Source organism: Papio anubis, chromosome 12, assembly GCF_008728515.1.
Source record: "Papio anubis isolate 15944 chromosome 12, Panubis1.0, whole genome shotgun sequence".
NCBI lineage: Eukaryota > Metazoa > Chordata > Mammalia > Primates > Cercopithecidae > Papio > Papio anubis.
The window spans coordinates 102,650,700-102,673,182 of NC_044987.1; the positions used below are offsets into that span (position 1 = coordinate 102,650,700).

The 22,483-nt window shown below is 48.4% G+C and overlaps 1 protein-coding gene across 2 annotated transcripts in view; it reads left to right on the forward strand.

Moving 5' to 3' along the window:
• LRP4 (LDL receptor related protein 4) overlaps window positions 1–22,483 on the forward strand; it is a 57,190-nt gene that overhangs the window by 28,722 nt on the left and 5,985 nt on the right. For both annotated transcript variants that reach the window (XM_031653459.1, XM_031653460.1), the window contains exons 17-34: window positions 2,821–3,029; window positions 3,183–3,264; window positions 5,057–5,162; window positions 6,604–6,805; window positions 9,158–9,347; window positions 9,435–9,566; window positions 11,137–11,277; window positions 11,641–11,727; window positions 11,834–12,005; window positions 12,832–12,994; window positions 13,117–13,342; window positions 13,696–13,999; window positions 15,212–15,430; window positions 15,567–15,701; window positions 17,141–17,249; window positions 19,643–19,787; window positions 20,056–20,169; window positions 20,654–20,789. In XM_031653459.1, coding sequence (XP_031509319.1) covers window positions 2,821–3,029; window positions 3,183–3,264; window positions 5,057–5,162; window positions 6,604–6,805; window positions 9,158–9,347; window positions 9,435–9,566; window positions 11,137–11,277; window positions 11,641–11,727; window positions 11,834–12,005; window positions 12,832–12,994; window positions 13,117–13,342; window positions 13,696–13,999; window positions 15,212–15,430; window positions 15,567–15,701; window positions 17,141–17,249; window positions 19,643–19,787; window positions 20,056–20,169; window positions 20,654–20,789 — 2,872 coding nt within the window. The remainder of the gene's footprint in view (window positions 1–2,820; window positions 3,030–3,182; window positions 3,265–5,056; window positions 5,163–6,603; window positions 6,806–9,157; window positions 9,348–9,434; window positions 9,567–11,136; window positions 11,278–11,640; window positions 11,728–11,833; window positions 12,006–12,831; window positions 12,995–13,116; window positions 13,343–13,695; window positions 14,000–15,211; window positions 15,431–15,566; window positions 15,702–17,140; window positions 17,250–19,642; window positions 19,788–20,055; window positions 20,170–20,653; window positions 20,790–22,483) is intronic.

A 22,483-nucleotide genomic window follows, 5' to 3' on the forward strand; every position in this document is an offset into this window, starting at 1 on the left:
TTAAGAGGCTGAGGGATCTTCTATCAAAGCTGAGGACTGAGGACCCAGCTCTAGCTGCTGAAGGCTCAGCAACACCACCTGGTCGAGTGTGAACACCTGCAATCAGGCTCATGTGTCATTTTACCAGGCAGGATACCTTCTCCATAGGCAGCAAGAGGGTTTTATGCTCTTCTAGAAAACAGGGGAATGATTTCCCACCTTTTTACCTTTAGCCTCACCCTGTTGAAGACTTTCTTTCGGCCCTTAAACCGGGAAGCCAAAGTTCGAATCTCTGATGATGTTCTGTGTGAGCAGGTCCTGGATAAATATGTGTCAAACAAGTGGAAGATCGTGGGATTCCCTGGTCTCTCCCTGAACTACTACTTTGGCTTCCTTTGGGCTCCTGCGGGGTTATTGCTTTAAGAGGGTAGCCCTGGAGAGCCCTGCACATGATGACTTTTTCTAAGAATAGTCCAGAGAGGAGCAGTCCGGGCGTATGGCACGACCAGCAGGGGGCCTGGGGTGACTCCTCACACAACAGCAGCTGTTCTTGTTTACTGCTGCGTACCCGACTGACCCTCTGAAATCTGGGTACAATAAAATTCTCCTGGGACCTGGGTCCTTTCTAGAGAGTGTGGTTAGGGAAAACATTCAGAAGTTTCATTCATACACATTAAGAACCTAATTCATACACATTAAGAACCTAATTTCATGCTCTGAGTTTTCCCCTTGCATTCTCCTTTTTTTTTTTTTTTTTTTTTTTTTTTTTTGAGACAGAGTTTGCTCTTTGTTGCCCAGGCTGGAGTGCAACGGCACAATCTTGGCTCACTGCAACCTCCCTCCCAGGTTAAGCGATTCTGCCTCAGCCTCCCAAGTAGCTGATTACAGGCATGCCCAAGCACCATGCCTGGCTAATTTTGTATTTTAGTAGAGATGGGGTTTCTCCATGTTGGTCAGGGCTGGTCTCAAACTCCCAACCTTAGGTGATCTGCCCACCTCAGCCTCCCAAAATGCTGGGCTTACAGGCATGAGTCACTGCACCCGGCTTTTTTTTTTTTTTTTTTTTAAGAGAGTCATTCTGCTCGCCCAGGCTGGAGTGCAGTGGTGTGATTTTGGCTCACTGCAACCTCCGCCTCCTGTCTGTCCAAGTGATTCTCCTGTCCCAGCTTCCAGAGTAGCTGGGATACAGGTGTGCACCACCACACCCAGCTAATTTTTGTATTTTGAGATGGGGTTTCTGCACCATGTTGGTCAGGCTGGTCTTGAACTCCTGACCTCGTGATCTGCCCACCTCCCAAAGTGTTAGGATTACAGGCATGAGCCACCGCACCCAGCGTTTTTTTTGTTGTTTTTTTTTTGAGACAGGATCTTGCTCTGTCACCCAGGCTGGAGTGCAGTGGTGCAAACAGTGCTCACTGCAGCTTCGACTTCCTGGGCTTAAGCAAGCCTTCTGCCCCAGGCCCCTAAGTAGCTGGGACTACAGGCATACACTATCACACCTGGCGAATTTTGTGGGGTTTTTTTGTTTGTTTTGTTTGTTTTTGAGACAGAGTCTCACTCTGTCACCCAGGCTGGAGTGTGGTGGCATGATCTCGGCTCACTGTAACCTCCACCTCCCGGGTTCAAGCTACTCTTCTGCCTCAGGCTCCCAAGTAGCTGGGATTATAGGCACCTGCCACCATGCCTGGCTAATTTTTGTATTTTTAGTAGAGATGGAGTTTCACTACATTGACCAGGCTGGTCTTGAACTTCTGACCTTGTGATCTGCCCGCCTCAGCCTTCCAAAGTACTGGGATTACAGGCATGAGCCACCGCGCCCAGTTAATTTTGTATTTTTAGTAGAGACGGGGTTCCACTATGTTGCTCTGGTCTCAAACTCCTCAGGCTGGTCTCAAACTCCTGAGCCCAAATGATGCCCCCACCTCAGCCCCTCAAAGTGCTGGGATCACAGGCGTGAGCCACCATGCCCCCGGCCCTTTCCCCTTGAATCTTTTGTGCCCAGCACTTCTCCTGTTGTCTTAGTGAGATGCAAGAAGTAAAGCCCCCTGTCCCCTGCCAGCTTCCCCTTAAGGATTTCCCAGTGCTAGGAAGAAGACATTTGGCAACGTTAGGCAGGAAGTGCCTTTCTGGATGAAAAGTCTACTGAGAAAGTATTCAGACTGGCCAGAGGAAGGGCAGAGGATGGAAGTAAACTTCGTAGAGGAGTGGCCAGAGCTCTTTCTCCGGAGTCAGACCCGAGTCCCAGCTCTGGTGCTTTGTAGCCATGGGATCTTGGGCACGTTTCTTAATCTCTGTTAGCCTCAGGGTTGCTCATCTAGAAAGTGGGAATGAGAATAACACACGATAGAGGCTTGGTGTGAGACCAAAAAAGCCCCAAGCACAGTGCCTGGCAAGGAAAGTGCTCAGCTTAAGCTACTGGCTTAAAGTTGTGAAGAGGAGAGCAAGAGGAAGGGATCCAGGTGATGGAGTGCAGGGACAGGAGCCCTGACACAGTCATGAACATCAGAGAAGTAGGGGTCAGGGGTTGGCAGTGGGCAAGCCAGGGCACCAGAAGAGGTGGAGAAAAGTAAGAAGAGAGAAAAGTTGAGATGAAGCCGACAGATGCTTAAACAGCATGCACTTCTGGGACCTTGGTAGAGTCTGTTTCCATTTGATTTAGAAGTCTGATTCTGCCAGCATGGCAGTGCTCAAAGAGAGCCTGAGGTATAAAGCATAGGGGGCAAAGGGCACCAGATCCCAGGAAGTGTGATTGAACCAGATGTCACGCAGGTGAGCGTCTGTGTCTGTCACTGTTCTTGGATTTAGAGCATTAAAAGAAGACCCCTTTCGGCCTTTGATCAGGTCTTGACAAGTTCCTGCTTTTTGCCCGAAGGATGGACATCCGTCGAATCAGCTTTGACACAGAGGACCTGTCTGATGATGTCATCCCACTGGCTGACGTACGCAGTGCTGTGGCCCTTGACTGGGACTCCCGGGATGACCACGTGTACTGGACAGATGTCAGCACTGATACCATCAGCAGGGCCAAGTGGGATGGAACAGGACAGGAGGTAGGGCCCAGCGTGGGGAGATCGAGGGGTGGAATCTGCCATCTCCAGGGTAAGGGCTTCCCATACCTTTGCCAACCTTCAGAATTGGTGGAGTTTGGGCTCCAGTACTAGAGTGGAAGTACAGTTGGTGATACAGCTTTGCTTCCTGCCCAGGTGGTAGTGGATACCAGTTTGGAGAGCCCAGCTGGCCTGGCCATTGATTGGGTCACCAACAAACTGTACTGGACAGATGCAGGTATGTATAGGGGAGCCGTGGCCTGCCTGGCTCCCTGGGATTCCTCTTGTTTAAAACCCTGGCCTCAGATAGAAGGGGCCCAGTGTCCCTCCTGGGCCACTTCTGTCTTCACCTGAAGTCCTTGGTAGGTCAGAAGCAGAAGGTCTGCTGCAGAGCTGAAGTGAGAAGCTCCCATGTGAGAAGCTCACATTGTGGCAGCTGCTTCTGCTGTGTAGTTGATGCTGGGGAGTGTTTTCAGGCATCTCAGACCATGAAACTATGCCTTGTGGTTTTCTTTCCGTAACTTTCTGGGTAAATCGGGCTTTGTTTTTTTTGAGGTGGAGTCTTGCTCTGTTGCCAGGCTGTAGTGCAGTGGTGCGATCTGGTCTCACTGCAACCTCCCACTCCTGTGTTCAAGCTATTCCCCTGCCTCAGCCTCCCGAGTAGCTGGGACTACAGGCGTGCTCCACCATGCCTGGCTAAGTTTTTGTATTTTAGTAGAGACGTGGTTTCACCATGTTGGCCAGGATGGTCTTGATCTCCTGACCTCATGATCCACCCATCTTAGCCTCCCAAAGTGCTGGGATTACAGGTGTGAGCCACCACGCCCAGCCAAATCAGGCATTTTTAATTAGCCAGTTGGGTTTGGGAGGCAAGGGGACACCCTGAACAAGTGCTACTTAGCGTGTGGTTGCTGGACCACAGAGGCTGACGACAACCTTGCCTCCTCTGCGTGGCAGCATCAGCATCATCTGGGAAGTGTTGGACATGCAGATTCTTGGGCCCCACCCTAGACTTACTGAATTAGCGCTGGGCATGGTGGCTCACACCTGTAATCTTAGCGCTTTGGGGAACCAAGGCAAGATCGCTTGAGCTTAGGAGTTCAAGATCAGCCTGGGCAATATAGCAAGACCCCCCCAGACCTCCCCCAATTTTTTCTTTTAATTAGCTGGGTGTAATGGTACATGCCTGTAGTCCCAGCTACTTGGGAGGCTGAAGTGGGAGGATTGCTTGAACCCGGGAGTTCAAGACTACAGTGAGCCATGATCGCACCACTGCATGCCAGCCTAGGCAAAAGAGCAAGACCCTGTCTTCAAAAAAAAGACAAGACTTACTGAATCAGAATCTTAGGGGGTTAGTGAGCATGAAATGGACTAGCTTTTTTTTTTTTTTTTTTTTTTTTTTTGAGACAGAGTCTCGCTGTGCTGCCTATGCTGGAGTGCAGTGGCACAGTCTCAGCTCTCTGCAACCTCTGCCTCCCCGGGTTCAAACGATTCTTCTGCCTCAGCTTCCCAAGTAGCTGGGATTACAGGCATGCACCACCCACACCCAGCTAATTTTTGTATTTTTAGTAGACATGGGGTTTTACCATGTTGTTCAGGCTGGTCTCAAACTCCTGACCTCGTGATCCACCTGCCTTGGCCTCTCAAAGTGCTGGGATTACAGGCGTGAGCCACCACGCCCGGCCAAATATTTTTATTTAAAAAAAATCTTTGGGTATTAGGTTCAGGAATCTGTGTTTTAACAAGCTCTCCTGATTCTTAACGCACACTAAGGTTTGAGAATCATCGCCTTAAATTATGGTTGCCTATGTTTGGGAAGTCTTGCTCTTTCAAGAAATCCAACTGATCACATCCTTGAATTTCTTCTTACAGTTCAAGTCACTAAATTTCCATTGTGCATCTGTCACAAAATATCTTTTGAGTACCTACTCTGTGCTCTGCCGGCACATACCAGGCTCTTGTGTTGGCCATGGAAGGTAAGAGGGTGAATGAACAAGACTAGAATTAATCTCTGTATCCCTTCTTGGTAGGTACAGACCGGATTGAAGTAGCCAACACAGATGGCAGCATGAGAACAGTACTCATCTGGGAGAACCTTGATCGTCCTCGGGACATTGTGGTGGAACCCATGGGCGGGTGAGTGGCTGCCCCTTGGGAATGACCTCCACCCACCCCTCCCAAGATCTGAGTTCCAGAGAGAAGTCTAAAGATTAGGAAGAGTGGCCAAATCTTATGGATATACAAGGAAGCAAGAGCAGCTATAGAAACCAGAGGCTGGTGACAACTTTGTATTCTCTGTGGACAAGGAAACTTTTCAATTCTTCCTTTCCTTATCTCGTTTTTATTGTTGGTTAGCTTACAAAAGTAACTCATTGCTAAAAAAATTTTAATCTGTAGCAAGTAAAAATTCTCTGTGCTCTCACTCTCCAGCAGTAAGTTAACAATTTAGGGTATTTTTTTTCCTACTAAATGTATGTAAACATTTGTTATTGGTGGTAATGGTTTTGGTTTTACAAAAATAGCACATTTTTGTGACTTTTTTCTGCTTGCCTATATATCTTGTGTATCTTTCCAGTTGAGTGTATAGATCTACCTTGTTTTTGTTGTTGCTGTTTGTTTGTTTTCAGACAGGGTCTTGCTCTGTGGCCCAGGCTGGAGTGCAGTGGTGCAAATCACAGCTCACTGCAGCCTCAACCTCCTGGGCTCAAGCAATCCTCCTGCCTCAGACTCCCGAGTAGCTGGGACTACAAGCACAGACCACAATGCCTAGCTAATTTTTACAGTTTTTTTTTTTTTTGTAGAGATGGGGTCTTGCTTTGTTGTCTAGGCTGGTGTCAAATTTCTGGGCTAAAGCAATCCTGCCTCAGTCTCCCAAAGTGCTGGGATTACAGGTGTGAGCCACTGCACCTGGCCTATGTTGTTCTTACTGGTTATATAGAGTTCTGTTAAATTATTTAACCTACCCCGTGAATAAACACTTTTTTTTTTTTTTTTTTGAGACAGAGTCTCACTCATTGCCCAGGCTGGAGTGCAGTGGCACAATCATGGTTTACTGCAGCCTTGCCCTCCTGGTTTCAAATGAGCCTCCTATCTCAGCCTCTCAAGTAACTGGGACCACAGATGTGCACAACCATATCTGGCCCTTTTTTTTTTTTTTTTTTTTTTGGTTAGAATGGGGATCTTCCTGTTTTTCCCGGCTGGTCTCAAACTTCTGGGCTCAAGCAATACTCTCAACTCAGCCTCCCAAAGTGCTGAGATTATAGGCATGAACCATGGTGCCTGGCCAAGGAAACATTTCTTATTCATTTTCACCCTCCTCTTTCTTTATTCCTATGTATACTTTATTTGCTGAGTTCTGCTTAAGCTGTGGGTTCTGCTTTTATTAAGACCCTGTAGCTTTTGATAATGGTAGAAGACAAGCCATTCAGAGATAGCGCTGAGCCCAGGGCTGGGCTGGACACTGAAACAGGAGGCTGAGGCAGCTACTTCAGGCGGAAACCCTGAAATCCTAGGTACTCTGAGTCCCTGCTGGATATTAACCAGCTTGTAAGACCTCCCTTGCCTTGCCTTTGCCCAGGTACATGTATTGGACTGACTGGGGTGCGAGCCCCAAGATTGAACGAGCTGGCATGGATGCCTCAGGCCGCCAAGTCATTATCTCTTCTAATCTGACCTGGCCTAACGGGCTAGCTATTGATTACGGTTCCCAGCGGCTATACTGGGCTGACGCCGGCATGAAGACAATTGAATTTGCTGGACTGGATGGCAGTAAGAGGAAGGTAAGGGTGGCACTAAAACATCTTCCCCCGGCCTTGACAGCCTCCAGGATGGTACTTTTCGGCTGGCACTGGTACTGATCAGAGCTAAGGGGACCAGCATGGGGCATGTGCTGTTTCTTTGAGGCTGTGGGTGCTGTCCAGAGCTTGGGGGCAAGGGTGAGAAAGGGCTGCTGGTTGATGATGAAAAGACTTGTGTGGATTATGAGCTGGGGGTGTAAATGCACAAACTTTCCTGTGAACCAGCACAACTATTGCTTGTTAATTACCAGTTGCACTGTGGGCCCATGATTGATCTCTTTTTGTTTTTATTTTGGTATAATTTCAAACTTACAGAAAAGTTGCAAGAACAGGTAAAAAGAATACATAAATAAAATTTTGCCACATTTGCTTTATCATTCTGTTTTGGTACACACTATTATTTTTTGGAGCTGTCTGAGATTAGAGTGCACACAGCCTGCCCTTGACTCCAAACTATTCCTGTGCACATTTCCTAAAAGCAAGGATGTTGTCTTACATCACCACAGTACAATGATCAAAATCAGGATATTTAACATTGATCCAATATTACTGTCTTTTTTTTTTTTTTTTTTTGGTTTTTGGTTTTTTAGAGGTAGGGTCATGCTCTGTCACCCAGGCTGGAGTGCAGTGGCGCGATACTGGGTCACTGCGCCCTCGACCTCCTCAGATCCTGAATAGCTGAGACTACAGGCATGAGCCATAACGCCTGGCTAGTTTTTTTTTTTTTTTTTTTTTTTGGTGGAGACTTCCTGTATTACCCAGGCTAGTCTCAAACTCCTGGCCTCAAACGATCCTTCTGCCTTAGCCTCTCAAAGTGCAGAGATTACAGGCGTGAGCCACCATGCCCAGCCCAATATTACTGTCTAATCATAGTCCTTGCTCAATTTCACTACTGATTGCCTCAATGATGTCCTTTATAGCTCCCCTCACCCTACTTTTTTTCTTTGTTAATCTAGGATCCAATAAGGATCACCCATTGTGTTTAGTAATTATGTCTCTTTTAACTTTTATTTATTTATTTATTTTTAGACACTTACTCTGTGGCCCAGGCAGGAGTGCAGTGCCACAAAGATGGCCCACTGTAACCTCGACCTCCTGGGCCCAAGGGATCCTCCCGCATAGCTGGGACCACAGGCATCTACTACTGCACCCGAGCTACTCAGGAGCCTACGGGTTTGAGGCCACTTGGCTGATTTTTTTATTTTTTGTAGAGATGGGGGTCTCACTTTGTTGTCTAGGCTAGTCTTGAACTCCTAGCCTCAAGCAATTCTCCTGCCTTAACCTCCCAAAGTGTGGATTTATAGGCATGAGCCACCACACATAGCTTGCTTTTTTTTTTTTTCTTTTGAGACTGCAGTCTTGGTGTGTTGCCCATGCTGACATGGGCTCAGGGGATCCTCCCATCTGAGGCTCCTGAGTAGCTGGAGCTGTGCACCACTGGGCCCAGCTAATCTAGTCTCTTTACTCTCTGATCTGGAACATTTCCTCAGCTTTTCTGTGGCTTTCTTGACATTTGCATTTTTTGTTTGTTTGTTTTGTTTTGAGACAGAGTCTTGCTCTGTCGCCTAGACTGGAGTGCAATGGCACAATCTCGGCTCACTGCAACCTCTGCCTCCTGGGTTCAAGCAGTACTCCTGCCTCAGCCTCCCAAGTAGCTGGGATTACAGGCGCCCACCACTACGCCCAGCTACTTTTTGTATTTTTAGTAGAGACAGAGTTTCACCATGTTGGCCAGGCTAGTCTCGAACTCCTGACCTCAGGTGATCCGCCCACCTTGGCCTCCCAAAGTGGACATTTGCATCTTTTAAAGAGTAAAGTCCAGTTATTTTTTTTATAATGTCTCTCAACTTGGATTTGTCTAATGTTTCCTTGTGATTGGATTCATAGTGTGCATTTGCAGCAGGAATACTACCCTAAGTGAAGTCACGTCCTTGAGTTCTCAGTGTGTCTCATCAGTAGACACAGGTGTTGGCCTGTTCCATTATTGTGATACTTACTGCCATTGTATGGTTAAGGTAGTGTCCACTGTAAAGTTGCTATTTTTTTCTTTTGTACTTAATAAGTAATTTGTACAGAGATACTTTGAGATGATGTGAGTAATAGATGACTTCCAACATATTCCAATGAAACCATCACATGACCCTTAGAGCCAGGCACGATCAAGTCACAGATTGATAGAGCAAGGCTCAGAGAGATTTTATAAGTAGCTCTTACTAGAGGTCACACAGTAGGTGCTAGTGGGAGAGCCACTTTCTGAGTCCACAGTGAGCTCTTTACCACTGCTCTGTGCTGTCAGACTTTGTTGAAGATGACACAGTGTTGGGGCCCTGGCAGGTACTGATCGGAAGCCAGCTCCCCCACCCATTTGGGCTGACCCTCTATGGAGAGCGCATCTACTGGACTGACTGGCAGACTAAGAGTATACAGAGCGCTGACCGGCTGACAGGGCTAGACCGGGAGACTCTGCAGGAGAACCTGGAGAACCTGATGGACATCCATGTCTTCCACCGCCGCCGGCCCCCAGGTGAGCAGCCCTTGGCTCGCATTGGCTTCTCCTTGGCCCTCCTATGCCCTAACCCTCCCCATTGAACGTCCCCTCCTCTCTACCCAGTGTCTACACCATGTGCTATGGAGAATGGCGGCTGTAGCCACCTGTGTCTTAGGTCCCCAAATCCAAGCGGCTTCAGCTGTACCTGCCCCACAGGCATCAACCTGCTGCCTGATGGCAAGACTTGCTCACCAGGTGAGTGAAAGCATCACAGATCTAGATGCAGCCTCTCTGGGAGGGGGCAATGACTCTCTTCCTTCCTTGCAGATGGGCTCCAATGTGGTCTGAGAAACCATGAGTCCTGCTGCTTCTAGAGGCCCAGGGGAGAGACTCGCGGCTTTTAGAAAAGGGGAGGGGCCTGGGGAGAGGCCCTTGGAAGCAGGTAGAAAGGACTGGAGGCAGGGTCCACCTAGTTCTTATGATGTCTTCATGCATATTAGATAAAGTTGCTCCTTTCTCAAGACACTTTCCTCTCATCTCTTAGTACATTGTCATAATATACTGATTTGGTTGGAATAAGATACTTCTGGCCGGGCACAGTGGCTCACACCTGTAATCCCAGCACCTTGGGAGGCCGAGGCAGACAACTCACTAGAGGTCAGGAGTTCAAGACCAACCTGGCCAACATGGTGAAACCTCGTCTCTACTAAAAACACAAAAATTAACCAGGCACGGTGGCACGTGCCTGTAATCCCAGCTACTTGGGAGGCTGAGGCAGGAGAATCGCTTGAACCCAGGAGGCAGAGGTTGCAGTGAGCAGAGATCACGCCACTACACTCCAGCCTGGGCAACAGAGTGAGACTCTGTCTCAAAAAAATAAATAAAAAATTAAAGACACTTCTAACTGCCTAAAATTGGTATAATGAAAACAGAAATGTATGATATCTACAATGTCATGGTGCCCTCCCCCTTAGATGTGCCACTTTTGTGAGCACACAACCTATGTGACAGCCTTATTGGAGGGTCCCAGAAGCAGTACCTGGCTACCCAGATGTTGGGAGTCAAGGTTTCTCCCTAGGAGATGCTGCAGGGCAGGCTGCACTTGAACTCTAACCTCCCTGGGAATTTGAGTGAGAAAGGAGCTGTGAACTGTGCCTCCCAGGTTGTGAGTAGAGCCCACTGGGGTCCCTTTATTCCCTTTCTTTTTTTCTCTTTCTTAATCTTCATGGTAAAGGGTCCATCAAAGAGAGCCACTTTCATAATGTTAATAAAGAGGCATTATTTATGAATATGTGTGAGACCTAATGGTAAGTGCTTTGTGTACATGATCTTTTAACCCTTACAGCCACCCTGTTATTGTCCCCATTTTATAGATAAGAAAACTGAGGCTTAATAATTTAGGCTGAGAGTGGTGCCTCACGCCTGTAATCCCAGCACTTTGGGAGGCTGAGGTGGCAGATGCTTGAGCCCAGGAGTTTGAGACCAGCCTCGGCAATATGATGAAACCCCATCTCTACAAAAAATACAAAAATTCACTGGGCATGGTGGCATGTGCCTGTAGTCCCAGCTATTCAGGGGGCTGAGGTGGGAGGATCGCTTGAGCTCAGGAGGTCAAGGCTGCAGTAAGCCATGATCATGCCACTGCACTCCAGCCTGGGTGACACAGCAAGACCCTGTCTCAAAAAATAATAATAATTTAAATATCTTGCCTAGAATAACATAGCTAGAAACTAGCAGGGACAGGGCATGAATTTCAGTTTGCCTGATTCCAAATCCACTTAATGGCTGTGCTCAAGTGATCTCTTCCCTCCTTTCCACCTGGCAGGCATGAACAGTTTCCTCATCTTCGCCAGGAGGATAGACATTCGCATGGTCTCCCTGGACATCCCTTATTTTGCTGATGTGGTGGTACCAATCAACATTACCATGAAGAACACCATTGCCATTGGAGTAGACCCCCAGGAAGGTCTGTGTGGCCCTCCCTTCCCACCTGGCCTTCTGTCCCTGCCCTTCAGCAATTACTGTCCTTCCTCTCCCACCACCTTTGTCTCCTGCCAAGAGCCGGGGGTTTCCCATACCCTCTGGCATAGCCCCTGTCCCTGTCTCTCTAGCATTTTCTCTTTGGTTGTGAGAGCATGGTTTGGGGCCCTCTTCTCTCCATCTCTGCCAAGAGCTATCCTGCTATGATATTTCTGCATTTTCCTTGATTTCCTCTGCTAGAGGCTCCAGGGCTCTCTGACATGCTCTGGTGTTTCAGGACACGAATCAGCTGTGTGTGTCCCATTGTAGGGGGTGAGGGTCTTGGTTGAGCCAAGCTTTCCCTCTCCAGGAAAAGTGTACTGGTCTGACAGCACACTGCACAGGATCAGCCGTGCCAATCTGGACGGTTCACAGCACGAGGACATCATCACCACAGGTGGGACTTCCTCCCAGCCCAGGGACCACCTGTCTGGCAACGGGACTGGAGAAATAGCCCATCTGTTTTAAAATAGGAGCCAGTGTGCTCTTTTGACTTCCCATAGGGCTACAGACCACAGATGGGCTCGCGGTGGATGCCATTGGCCGGAAAGTGTACTGGACAGACACGGGAACAAACCGGATTGAAGTGGGCAACCTGGACGGGTCCATGCGGAAAGTGTTGGTGTGGCAGAACCTTGACAGTCCCCGGGCAATCGTATTGTACCATGAGATGGGGTGAGAGCTGGCTGTATCACACTGGGTAGTGTGGGGGGCTAGCTCAGCTGGGGTTATGATGGGGTGAAGGTGGGTAGCAGAGAGCAAGCTTGCATCACAGGAACAAGGTGACCTCCTTGGGGCTCTTCCACTCTCTTGTGACTTCTCGCAGGGTGACAGTACAGTGTAGAAGTTAAAAGCATGGGCCAGGCGCAGTGGCTCAAGCCTGTAATCCCAGCACTTTGGGAGGCCGAGATGGGCGGATCACAAGGTCAGGAGATCAAGACCATCTTGGCTAACACGGTGAAACCCCGTCTCTACTAAAAAATACAAAAATCTAGCCGGGCGAGGTGGCGGGCGCCTGTAGTCCCAGCTACTCGGGAGGCTGAGGCAGGAGAATGGCGTAAACCTGGGAGGCGGAGCTTGCAGTGAGCTGAGATCCGGCCACTGCACTCCAGCCTGGGCGACAGAGGGAGACTCCGCCTCAAAAAAAAAAAAAAAAAAAAAAAAAGAAGTTAAAAGCATGAGCCTTGGAATCAGAATCCCAGGATTGAAATGTTTTCATCATGTGTTAACTATATCACTTGGGTCCAGTATTTAACCTCTCTGATTCTCAGCTTCCTTACCTATCTATTAAATGGAGGTGGTAGTGAAAATACATACCTTGTCGCCCTTATGAAGATTGAGATAATGCACATGAAATATTTTGCAAAGCATTTTGTCAAGCAAAAATTTTGCCTGACATACTATAAGTACTCAAGTGTATCTGACATACTGTTAAGTACTCATGGTATGTGGTAGCTGCTGGAATAACTAGCTAATATAGCTAATATTCTTCCTCACTCAGGTTTATGTACTGGACAGACTGGGGGGAGAATGCCAAGTTAGAGCGGTCCGGAATGGATGGCTCAGACCGCACAGTGCTCATCAGCAACAACCTAGGATGGCCCAATGGACTGACTGTGGACAAGGCCAGCTCCCAACTGCTGTGGGCCGATGCCCACACCGAGGTGAGAGCCGTGCCCTTGCTGCTTCCTAGGAGCCTGGGAAGATGGGAAAGGCCTGCCTCAGATCTCCACGGAGAGTTCCCTATCTGCTGATCACCACCCCCCACCCTCTCCTTCCTCTGCAGCGAATTGAGGCTGCTGACTTGAATGGTGCCAATCGGCATACGTTGGTGTCACCGGTGCAGCACCCATATGGCCTCACCCTCCTCGACTCCCATATATACTGGACTGACTGGCAGACCCGGAGCATCCACCGTGCTGACAAGGGTACCGGCAGCAATGTTATCCTCGTGAGGTCCAACCTGCCAGGCCTCATGGACATCCAGGCTGTGGACCGGGCACAGCCACTAGGTGAGAGTCAGAGGGCTGGGGCTGTGAGTCAGAGCCTCTGGCTTTCTGGGGCCGTCTCAACATCAGAGATATATCCAGAGCACAGAGCTCCTTTACAGCCAGAAAGACAGTGACCTGTTTAAGCTCCCTTTCAGGATTGGGCTGTGTTCTCTTTGGGTATGGCTGGTACTGCAGCTGTCACCTTCAGAGGACTCCTGGAGATCCTCCTGCAGACCCTCCTTCTGCCTCACCCCGCCAGGCACTGAATCCTGTCACTTAGAACAGCAAAGAGTCAGCCACAAGCAACTGGGACCTTTGTAAGATTCAGATGATGTTCCAGGCTAGGCATGAACACTTCTGCTTCTCATCACCAGGTTTTAACAAGTGTGGCTCGAGAAATGGCGGCTGCTCCCACCTCTGCTTGCCTCGGCCTTCTGGCTTCTCCTGTGCCTGCCCCACTGGCATCCAGCTGAAGGGAGATGGGAAGACCTGTGATCCCTCTCCTGAGACCTACCTGCTCTTCTCCAGCCGTGGCTCCATCCGGCGTATCTCACTGGACACCAGTGACCACACCGATGTGCACGTCCCTGTTCCTGAGCTCAACAATGTCATCTCCCTGGACTATGACAGCGTGGATGGAAAGGTCTATTACACAGATGTGTTCCTGGATGTTATCAGGTATGAGCAACACTGAAACCTCCAGAGGACACAGATTTGCTTCCGATCGCCCATGGGTGAGGTTATGTTCTGACCGCTAAATGGATGAGTGATTCGGCACTTTGGATAGCGAGTTCTAATCCTGACTTTTTCACTTTGTAGTGTTGTCACTTAGAGCAGAGTTTCAAACTTTTGTTTGTTTAGAGACTACATGGAAGCCTAGTATGTAAAACAAACAACAACAATAAAAAACGGGTAAAGTCAGGGTGGGGACCTGGAGCCTTTCACATCTACCATTGTGCCCTGAGGGAGCTCCAAGAATCCCCGAGGACTTACTGATGAGTAGGCCATATTACCAGTATCTGTATTGCAGGAAAGGAGCCCCAGCCAAATGCCAAGGCGTATGGTGGTTTACAAAGCTGTTGTTTTTTATTTTTTTGTTGTTTTATTTTTATTCTTTAAATCTGTGGCCCTAACAAAGCTTAGGAATATGATGCCCTGCTACCAGTAAGAGTGGTTTCCCATGGCAGAGATTCTCACAGGGAGGAACAGCGAACATTCCTCTTTACTCTCCCCAAGGGATGTATTAGAATCTCAAGCTGGGGACAGGTAGGCATATGCAATTTCGGGAAGTCCCCTAGGTGACAGTGACATGCTCCCCATTCTGAGGTAGAGTTCCCTCCTGCCTGTAGGGCCTCTGCAAAAGTGCACAGATAGGGTTGGGCACAGTGGCTTACACCTGTAATCTCAGCACTTTGGGAGGCCAAGGCGGGAAGATTGCTTGAGCCCAGGAGTTCAAGACCAGCCTAGGCAACATAATGAAACCTCATATCTACTTGTATTTAAAATTATTTTTAACTTTTAAAAAATGCACAGGTAGGTTTTGACAAATCTGTATTTCTTATAATCACCACCTAACAATCCTTGTCTCTTCCCAAAGATATGTGGGGAATGATAAACCTGTCTTCTAGCAAGACATCCCCTGGCAGCCGCCACTATTTCCAGTTAGCAGGAAATACTCTATCCTCCTAAGAACTGGTTCATTCATTCTGCAATTATTTTATCGAGCATTTATCATGCTGGGTGCTGAGGAACGTACTCACAGATACTTGGTCTCTGTCCCTGTGGAGCTTACAGTTCAGTGGGGGTCCAGTTATGGGAACATGGGTTAAAGGAGTTCTACTCTATTCTGGGGCAGTCTGGTTGCTCATCCAACACTGGGCTCTCCCCAAGGCGAGCGGACCTGAATGGCAGCAACATGGAGACAGTGATCGGGCGTGGGCTGAAGACTACTGATGGGCTGGCAGTGGACTGGGTGGCCAGGAACCTGTACTGGACAGACACAGGTCGAAATACCATTGAGGCATCCAGGCTGGATGGTTCCTGCCGCAAAGTGCTGATCAACAATAGCCTGGATGAGCCCCGGGCCATTGCTGTTTTCCCCAGGAAGGGGTAAGTTTATGGCCAGCAGAAGAGAGATCCAGGGAAGAAGGGCTGGGTGGAAAAGATGGTGTTACCTTCTGTGTTCTCTCAACCTCTGGGTGCCGTCTTCCCTTGCCTTGATGATGATGGCGCTGTTGTGTCTCAGGTACCTCTTCTGGACAGACTGGGGCCACATTGCCAAGATCGAACGGGCGAACCTGGACGGTTCCGAGCGGAAGGTCCTCATCAACACAGACCTGGGCTGGCCCAACGGCCTCACCCTGGACTATGATACCCGCAGGTGGGAGTCCTGCACCAAACAGCCTCCTGGAGATCGGGTGGGCAGAAGAGAGAATGGTTGAGATTAAAATGGAAAAATGAAAAGATAGAAAGCTTCTTGGTATGTGGGGAAGAGGAACCATTGAGAAGGATGAGGGAATGTATTCTTAGAGCAGCGATTGCTAAATCCAGCCCTCAACCCTTAGGTGGGTCTCGTTTGACCGGTTTACATGTTCCTAATTTGAGTGCCTTTGGCAGAGCATGTCTTCTGGCTGGACCACAGGTCTCACACCCCTACTCATTTAAGGGCTGATTCTTGTATTTGTTATAATATAACAAATCCTGATCCCTTCAGGCTCTGGAACTTTGTTGTTGTTGAGACAGCATCTTGCTCTGTTGCCCAGGCTGGAGTGCAGTGGTGCAGTCACAGCTCTCTGCAGCCTGAACCTCCCTGGCTCAAGCCATCCTCTCACCTCAGCCTCTCAAGTAGCAGGGACTATAGGCACATACCACCATGCCCAGCTATGCCCAGCTAATTTCTAAATTTTTTGTAGAGACAGCGTCTTGCTATGTTGCCCAGACTGGTTTTGCACTCCTGGACTCAAGCAATCCTACTGCCTTGGCTTCCCAAAGTGCTGGGATTTCAGGCGTGAGCCACCATGCCTGACCCAGGCTCCAGAATGTACAACTACTTGTCTAGAAATGCTGAGGGCAGGGGGAAGGGGCTCTGAAGAAGTCTGTGCCCCCTTCTGACCCAAAAGTAGTGGAAGGGAATCCAAGACTTCTGGAACGGTGGTAGAATGCCTTCTTCTTTTAACCTCAGTGAGGTCCATGTAGACTGAGCTCACTTCTTTTTTTTTTTTGAGACAGTCTCACTCTTTTGCCCAGACTGGAGTGCAGTCGCATGATCTCGGCTCATTGCAACCTCCGTCTCCTGGGTTCAAGCAATTCTCGTGCCGCAGCCTCCCAAGTAGCTAGGACTACAGGCACGTGCCACCATGCCTGGCTAATTTTTGTATTTTTAGCAGAGACGGGGTTTCACCATGTTGGCCAGGCTGGTCTTGAACTCCTGACCTCAAGTGATCCCCCGCCTCAGCCTCCCAAAGTGCTGGGATTACAAGTGTGAGCCACCATGCCCGGCCAACTGAGCTCTCTTAAAGACCATTTGTAAGAATTTGGGCTTTGATTCTTGAGTAGGAGTCAAAGGGCAATCAAATTCCTGAAGATGAAGCTGGGTGGTGGTTCCTCTGAGGTCACTCTACGCCTCCCCAGAGCAGCCCTGACCTCCCCACTCATGAACCACCAGCTCCCCTCTTCAGCTTTGGGACTCACAGTGACTCCTCATTAACGGTGCTTCGCACCTGCCAGTCAGCTCAGGAGGGGACAGATAGGTTCTTAGGGGGAAGAGCTGGGCTTCCTGGCAAGCATTTGGAGCAGCCACTCTTTTCATTTTCTTCGCAGGATCTACTGGGTAGACGCCCATCTGGACCGGATCGAGAGTGCTGACCTCAGCGGGAAACTGCGGCAGGTCTTGGTCAGCCACGTGTCCCACCCCTTTGCCCTCACACAGGTACTGGCTCAGGAGAGAGGTAACTAACCTCCTTGCCTGGGATGTTTCTTTGGGGTTCTAAATCAGCAGTCTCAGCTGTAGCTGCTACTGAACAGACATGCTATTGAAGCTCATTTTAGGGATTTTTCCTGTGCCCTGAAGCCTTGGTAGGTTGCTAGGGCCACCCAGTGCCCTCATACTCCTATCCTGCCATTCCCATGTTCTAGCATTCAAAGGAGTGGCTCTCAAAGAGTGGTATACAGAATCAGATGTGGCACTTGTTAAAAGGCAGGTTCCTAGGCCGTGACTATAGAGGTTATAGAGAAGCAGCTTCATGAGGGCTGGGCACAGTAAAATCCATTTTGACAAGTTCCCCAGTTAATCCTAATGCTGTGGTCCCAGCATCTGGGCTTAGGGAGCTCACTTAGTGGCAACAGAGTGGAGTGACTAAAAGCCAGAGTTTTGAGGCATCTAGCCCGTTTGTAAGTATTTAATGAGTACCATCAATGTGCCAGGTACCTGGGTTCAAGTTTTATCTGTATTATTAAATAACTGGGTAACTTTGAACCGGAGTGACTGAACCTCTCTCAGCTTCAGTTACCTACAAAATAAATCAGCCTAATAATAGTATCCTCCTGAAACAGACACAAAGCATTAGTATAGTACCTGGCACACAGTAAGCACCACACACACATTATCGCTATCCATTTTAATTATTATTAGCTGTCACTTTTGAGTTCTAACACAAAAATAATTTGGGCAAGGAAAAGAAGATCTACCAGGCCTGAGGCCAAAACAGGAATTCTCAATCATTTAAAAATCTTGGCCAGGTGTAGTGGCTTATGCCTGTAATCCCAGCACCCTGGCTGAGGCCAGAGTATCAGTTGAGCCCAGGAGTTTGAGACCAGACTGGGCAACATGGCGAGACCCTGTCTTTACAAAACTTTTTGTTAAATTAGCCAGGTGTGGTGGTACACACCTGTAGTCTCAGCTACTCAGAAAGCTGAGGCAGAAGGATCACTTGAGCCCAGGAGGTTGAGCTGCAGTGAGCTACGTTTGTACCACTGTGCTCCAACTTGGGCAACAGAGCAAGATGCTATCTCGGAGAGGAGAGAGTCAGAGAGAGAGAGACAGAAAGGAAAGAAAGTAAAGAGAAATAAATTTGACCCTTTTTTGCCAAATACTATCAACTCTGTCTGTATTCTGTATTATGTTCTACTAGCCAAAAAGATTTTTGTTGCTGTTGTTGTTGTTGTTTTTAAGATGGAGTCTTGCTGTGTGGCACAGGCTGGAGTGCGGTGGCATGATCTCGGCTCACTGCGACCTCCGCTTCCTGGATTCAAGCGATTCTCCTGCCTCAGCCTCCCAAGTAGCTGGGATTACAGGCATGCGCCACCACACCTGGCTAATTTTTTTTTTTCTTTTCTTTTCTTTTTTTTTTTTTTGAAATGGAGTCTCGCTCTGTCGCCCAGGCTGGAGTGCAGTGGTGCGATCTTGGCTCACTGCAACCTCCACCTCCTGGGTTCAAGTGATTCTCCTGCCTCAGCCTCCCAAGTAGCTGGGATTACAGGTGCATGCCACCACGCCCGGCTAATTTTTGTACTTTTAGTAGAGACAGGGTTTCACCATGTTGGTCAGGCTGGTTTCGAACTCCTGACCTCGTGATCCACCCGCCTCAGCCTCCCAAAGTGCTGAGATTACAGGCGTAAGCTACCGCGCCTGGCCTAGCCAAAAAGATTTTATCTGGTTTTACTTAATGATAGGCTTTTTTTTTCATATTCTAAATGTAAAACTGCAGGGTAATACTGCATATAGGTTTTTCAATCTACAGGTTTCCCCACAGTTTCTGATATATACCCTTGGATGGGGATGAGAACACCTTCATTGCCCCTCCCTACCCTTGGCTGAGAATTTCACCATCATTGCATTAGAAGAAAGCTGCCTACAGAAGTAAGCAGAGGATTTGGGGCAGTGCTCTGAGCAAAGGGCCCAGAGGAACCTAGAATAACCTTCAAATTTCCTCCTATTTGCTAGAGAGGGAGCCATTCAATCAACTGAATGGGGACTGAGTGTTAGGTGCCAGAAATTCAGAGATGAATAGAACACATTCTTGTCCTTGAAGAACTAATCTGTTAGGATGGACAGACCTGTGAACAAATTGCTTGAGTATAAAAACGCACTTGGGCAAGTGACTACAAGGTGCAGAACTGCATAGAGGAGAGAATGGTGAAGTCTATATGGATTTGGGGAGATTTCCTTGACAGTGTCATGTCTGGGGATGCACAGAAATGAGGAAGAGATGAAGAGGGCATTTCAACAGAGGCAGTGGCCAATGGTGAGGCATAGAAGCTGTACAAGAAGGAGTCTGCTTGCTGAATAACATTTACTGTTTGTGGGCTTCTCCTGTTGAGTAGCAAGACAGGTGGATCTACTGGACAGACTGGCAGACCAAGTCAATCCAGCGTGTTGACAAATACTCAGGCCGGAACAAGGAGACAGTGCTGGCAAATGTGGAGGGACTCATGGATATCATCGTGGTTTCCCCTCAGCGGCAGACAGGTGGGCTCCCGGGTACTGAGCCTGCTTCCTTAACATCTGTGGGATTGGTCTGTCACCCCAAGGACTGTTAGGGACCTACAGAGGGCCACAAGAGAGCTTCTTGGTTCACATTTTAAACGCTTAGACCTTTTTACTCCCTCACAGTTGTGTATCTCCTGCTCCCCTGTCCCTGGGAGTAGGGTAGTCCTGGATTTCCTGTTTTTGAGAAGCCTTAAATTGGGAGACCTGATTGTGTCCCAGATAAGACACTCATCTACTTTGCCTCTAGGGACCAATGCCTGTGGCGTGAACAATGGTGGCTGCACCCACCTCTGCTTTGCCAGAGCCTCGGACTTCGTATGTGCCTGTCCTGACGAACGTGATAGCCGGCCCTGCTCTCTTGGTGAGTTGGACTATATGACTGGAGCCACTCAGCAGAGCCCCTGGAAGGGCTGAGGGTCAGCAGCCTCTGATCCTGGTCTGATCTGTCCTTCTGAGTGGGGTCCCCATATAGAAGGTCTTGTTAGTGGGGTGATTGGTAGCAATCTGCTTGGGTTTTGGGAATTGCTCAAACCTGGGTTTGTCTGCCCTCTGGCATTTGCGAGAACAGAATTCAGGTCTCTTGATTCCCAGGTCCCTGCTGTGGGATAATCAGTGGCCTGTGCATCACTCTCTCTTCCTGACTTTGGTAAGCCAGCTGCCCCATCCAGAGCTACTATTATGGAATCCAACTCCTTCTTATTTATAGTATTAAGAAGGGCTACTAATGAAGGTGCCTGTGACTAGGGCAGCTAAAAGATTTTGTCAAGTTCTCCAGCTGCTACTCTTGGGCCATATGTAGAGGTTTGTGGTTCCAGTGGCCCACTCCAATCCTCTTTTTTGTCTAGTGCCTGGCCTGGTACCCCCAGCTCCTAGGTCCACTGGCATGAGTGAAAAGAGCCCGGTGCTACCCAACACACTACCTACCACCTTGCATTCTTCAACCACCCGGACCCGCATGTCTCTGGAGGAGGTGGAAGGAAGGTAAATAGGTTCAATGCAGGCTCGTGAGCCCTTTGATTCAAATCACCATCCCATGACCAGTAGCTCATAGTCCCAGCTCGATCAGGTAGTTGGGAGGTAGATTACGTCATGAGCTACCAGTCCCTGTTATTTGGGACAGAAGGTGATATTCAGACTTGTAGACTGTTGCAAGTGATTCCCTTTTTAGCTCTGAGGGCAAGAAGCTTTAAGAACAACTTTAAGGCCAGGTGCAGTGGCTCACACCTGTAATCCCAGCACTTTGGGAGGCTGAGGCAGGTGGATCACTTGAGGTCGGGAGTTCAAGAGCAGCCTGACCAACATGGAGAAACCCCGTCTCCACTAAAAATACAAAATTAGCCGGGCATGGTGGTGCATGCCTATAATCCCAGCTACTCGGGAGGCTGAGACAGGAGAATCACCTGAACCTGGGAAGCAGAGGTTGCGGTGAGCTGAGATCGCGCCACTGCACTCCAGCCTGGGCAACAAAGAGCGAAACTCCATCTCAAAAAAAGAAACAAAAAAACAAAAAACTTTAAACAGAAATCACTTAGGAGGACCCTCCCACATGGTATTCCTCCTTCTTCTCTCTGTGACATTTGCTCTCACATCATAGGTTTGGCATACTGGCTTGTCCAACAGTAGTCTCTGGGCTGTGGCTTGATGACTTGGAACAAAAAGTCTTCCCCAGAGATATGATGGCCTTAGCTTATAATGACACGTGCACCTCCCTCACACATACACAAACACCATTATTAAATAAGTAAGCATAAACACGAACAGTTCTCAAATCAAGTATAAAGTATCTTATTTCATTAAATTAAAGGTGCTATTCATTATAAAATGCATCCTGATTTGAGAAATTAAACTGAAAAGATAACCAACAGCAAATGTGAAATGCTATTGATCGTAAGTTACACTCCTGTTTCAGAGATGGTAGACCATAGAAAAAACAAACATCTTAAAATCGATTAAATATGATGTTACATTCCATTCAGAGACATTCTTTTTTTTTTTTTTTCTTGAGACAGGGTCTCACTCTGTCACCCAGGCTGGAGTGCAGTAGCATGAACACAGCTCAAGCTCACTGCAGCCTCAACCTCCTAGTTTCATGCGATCCTCCAACCTCAGCCTCCCAGGTGGCTGAGACTATAGGTGTGTGCCACTATACCTGGCTAATTTTTTGTACTTTTTGTGGAGATAAGGCTTCTCCATGTTGCCCAGGCTGGTTTTAAACTTCTGGGCTCAAGCAATCTACCCGCCTAGGCATCCCAAAGTGCTGGCATTACAGATACGAGACACTGCACCTGGCAAAAAATTCTAATGACTGTGTTTTCCATTTATACTTTATAAAAAATAATCTGGGCCAGGCACAGCTCATGCCTGTAATCCCAGCACTTTGGGAGGCCAAGGTGGGCAGACCACATGAGTCCAGGAATTCAAGACAAGCCTGGGCAACATAGTGAGATCCTGTCTCTACAAAAAAGTTTTTTTTTTTTTTTAGTTAGCCAGGCATGGTGGCACATACCTATAGTCCCCGCTACTTGGGAGGCTGAGGTTGGAAGGATCGCTTGAACCCAGGAGGTTTAGGCTACAGTGAGCTGTGATTGTGCCACTGCACACCAGCCTGGGTGACAGACTGAGACCCTGTTTCAAAAAAACCAAAAAAACAAAAATAAATAAATAAATCATCTAGA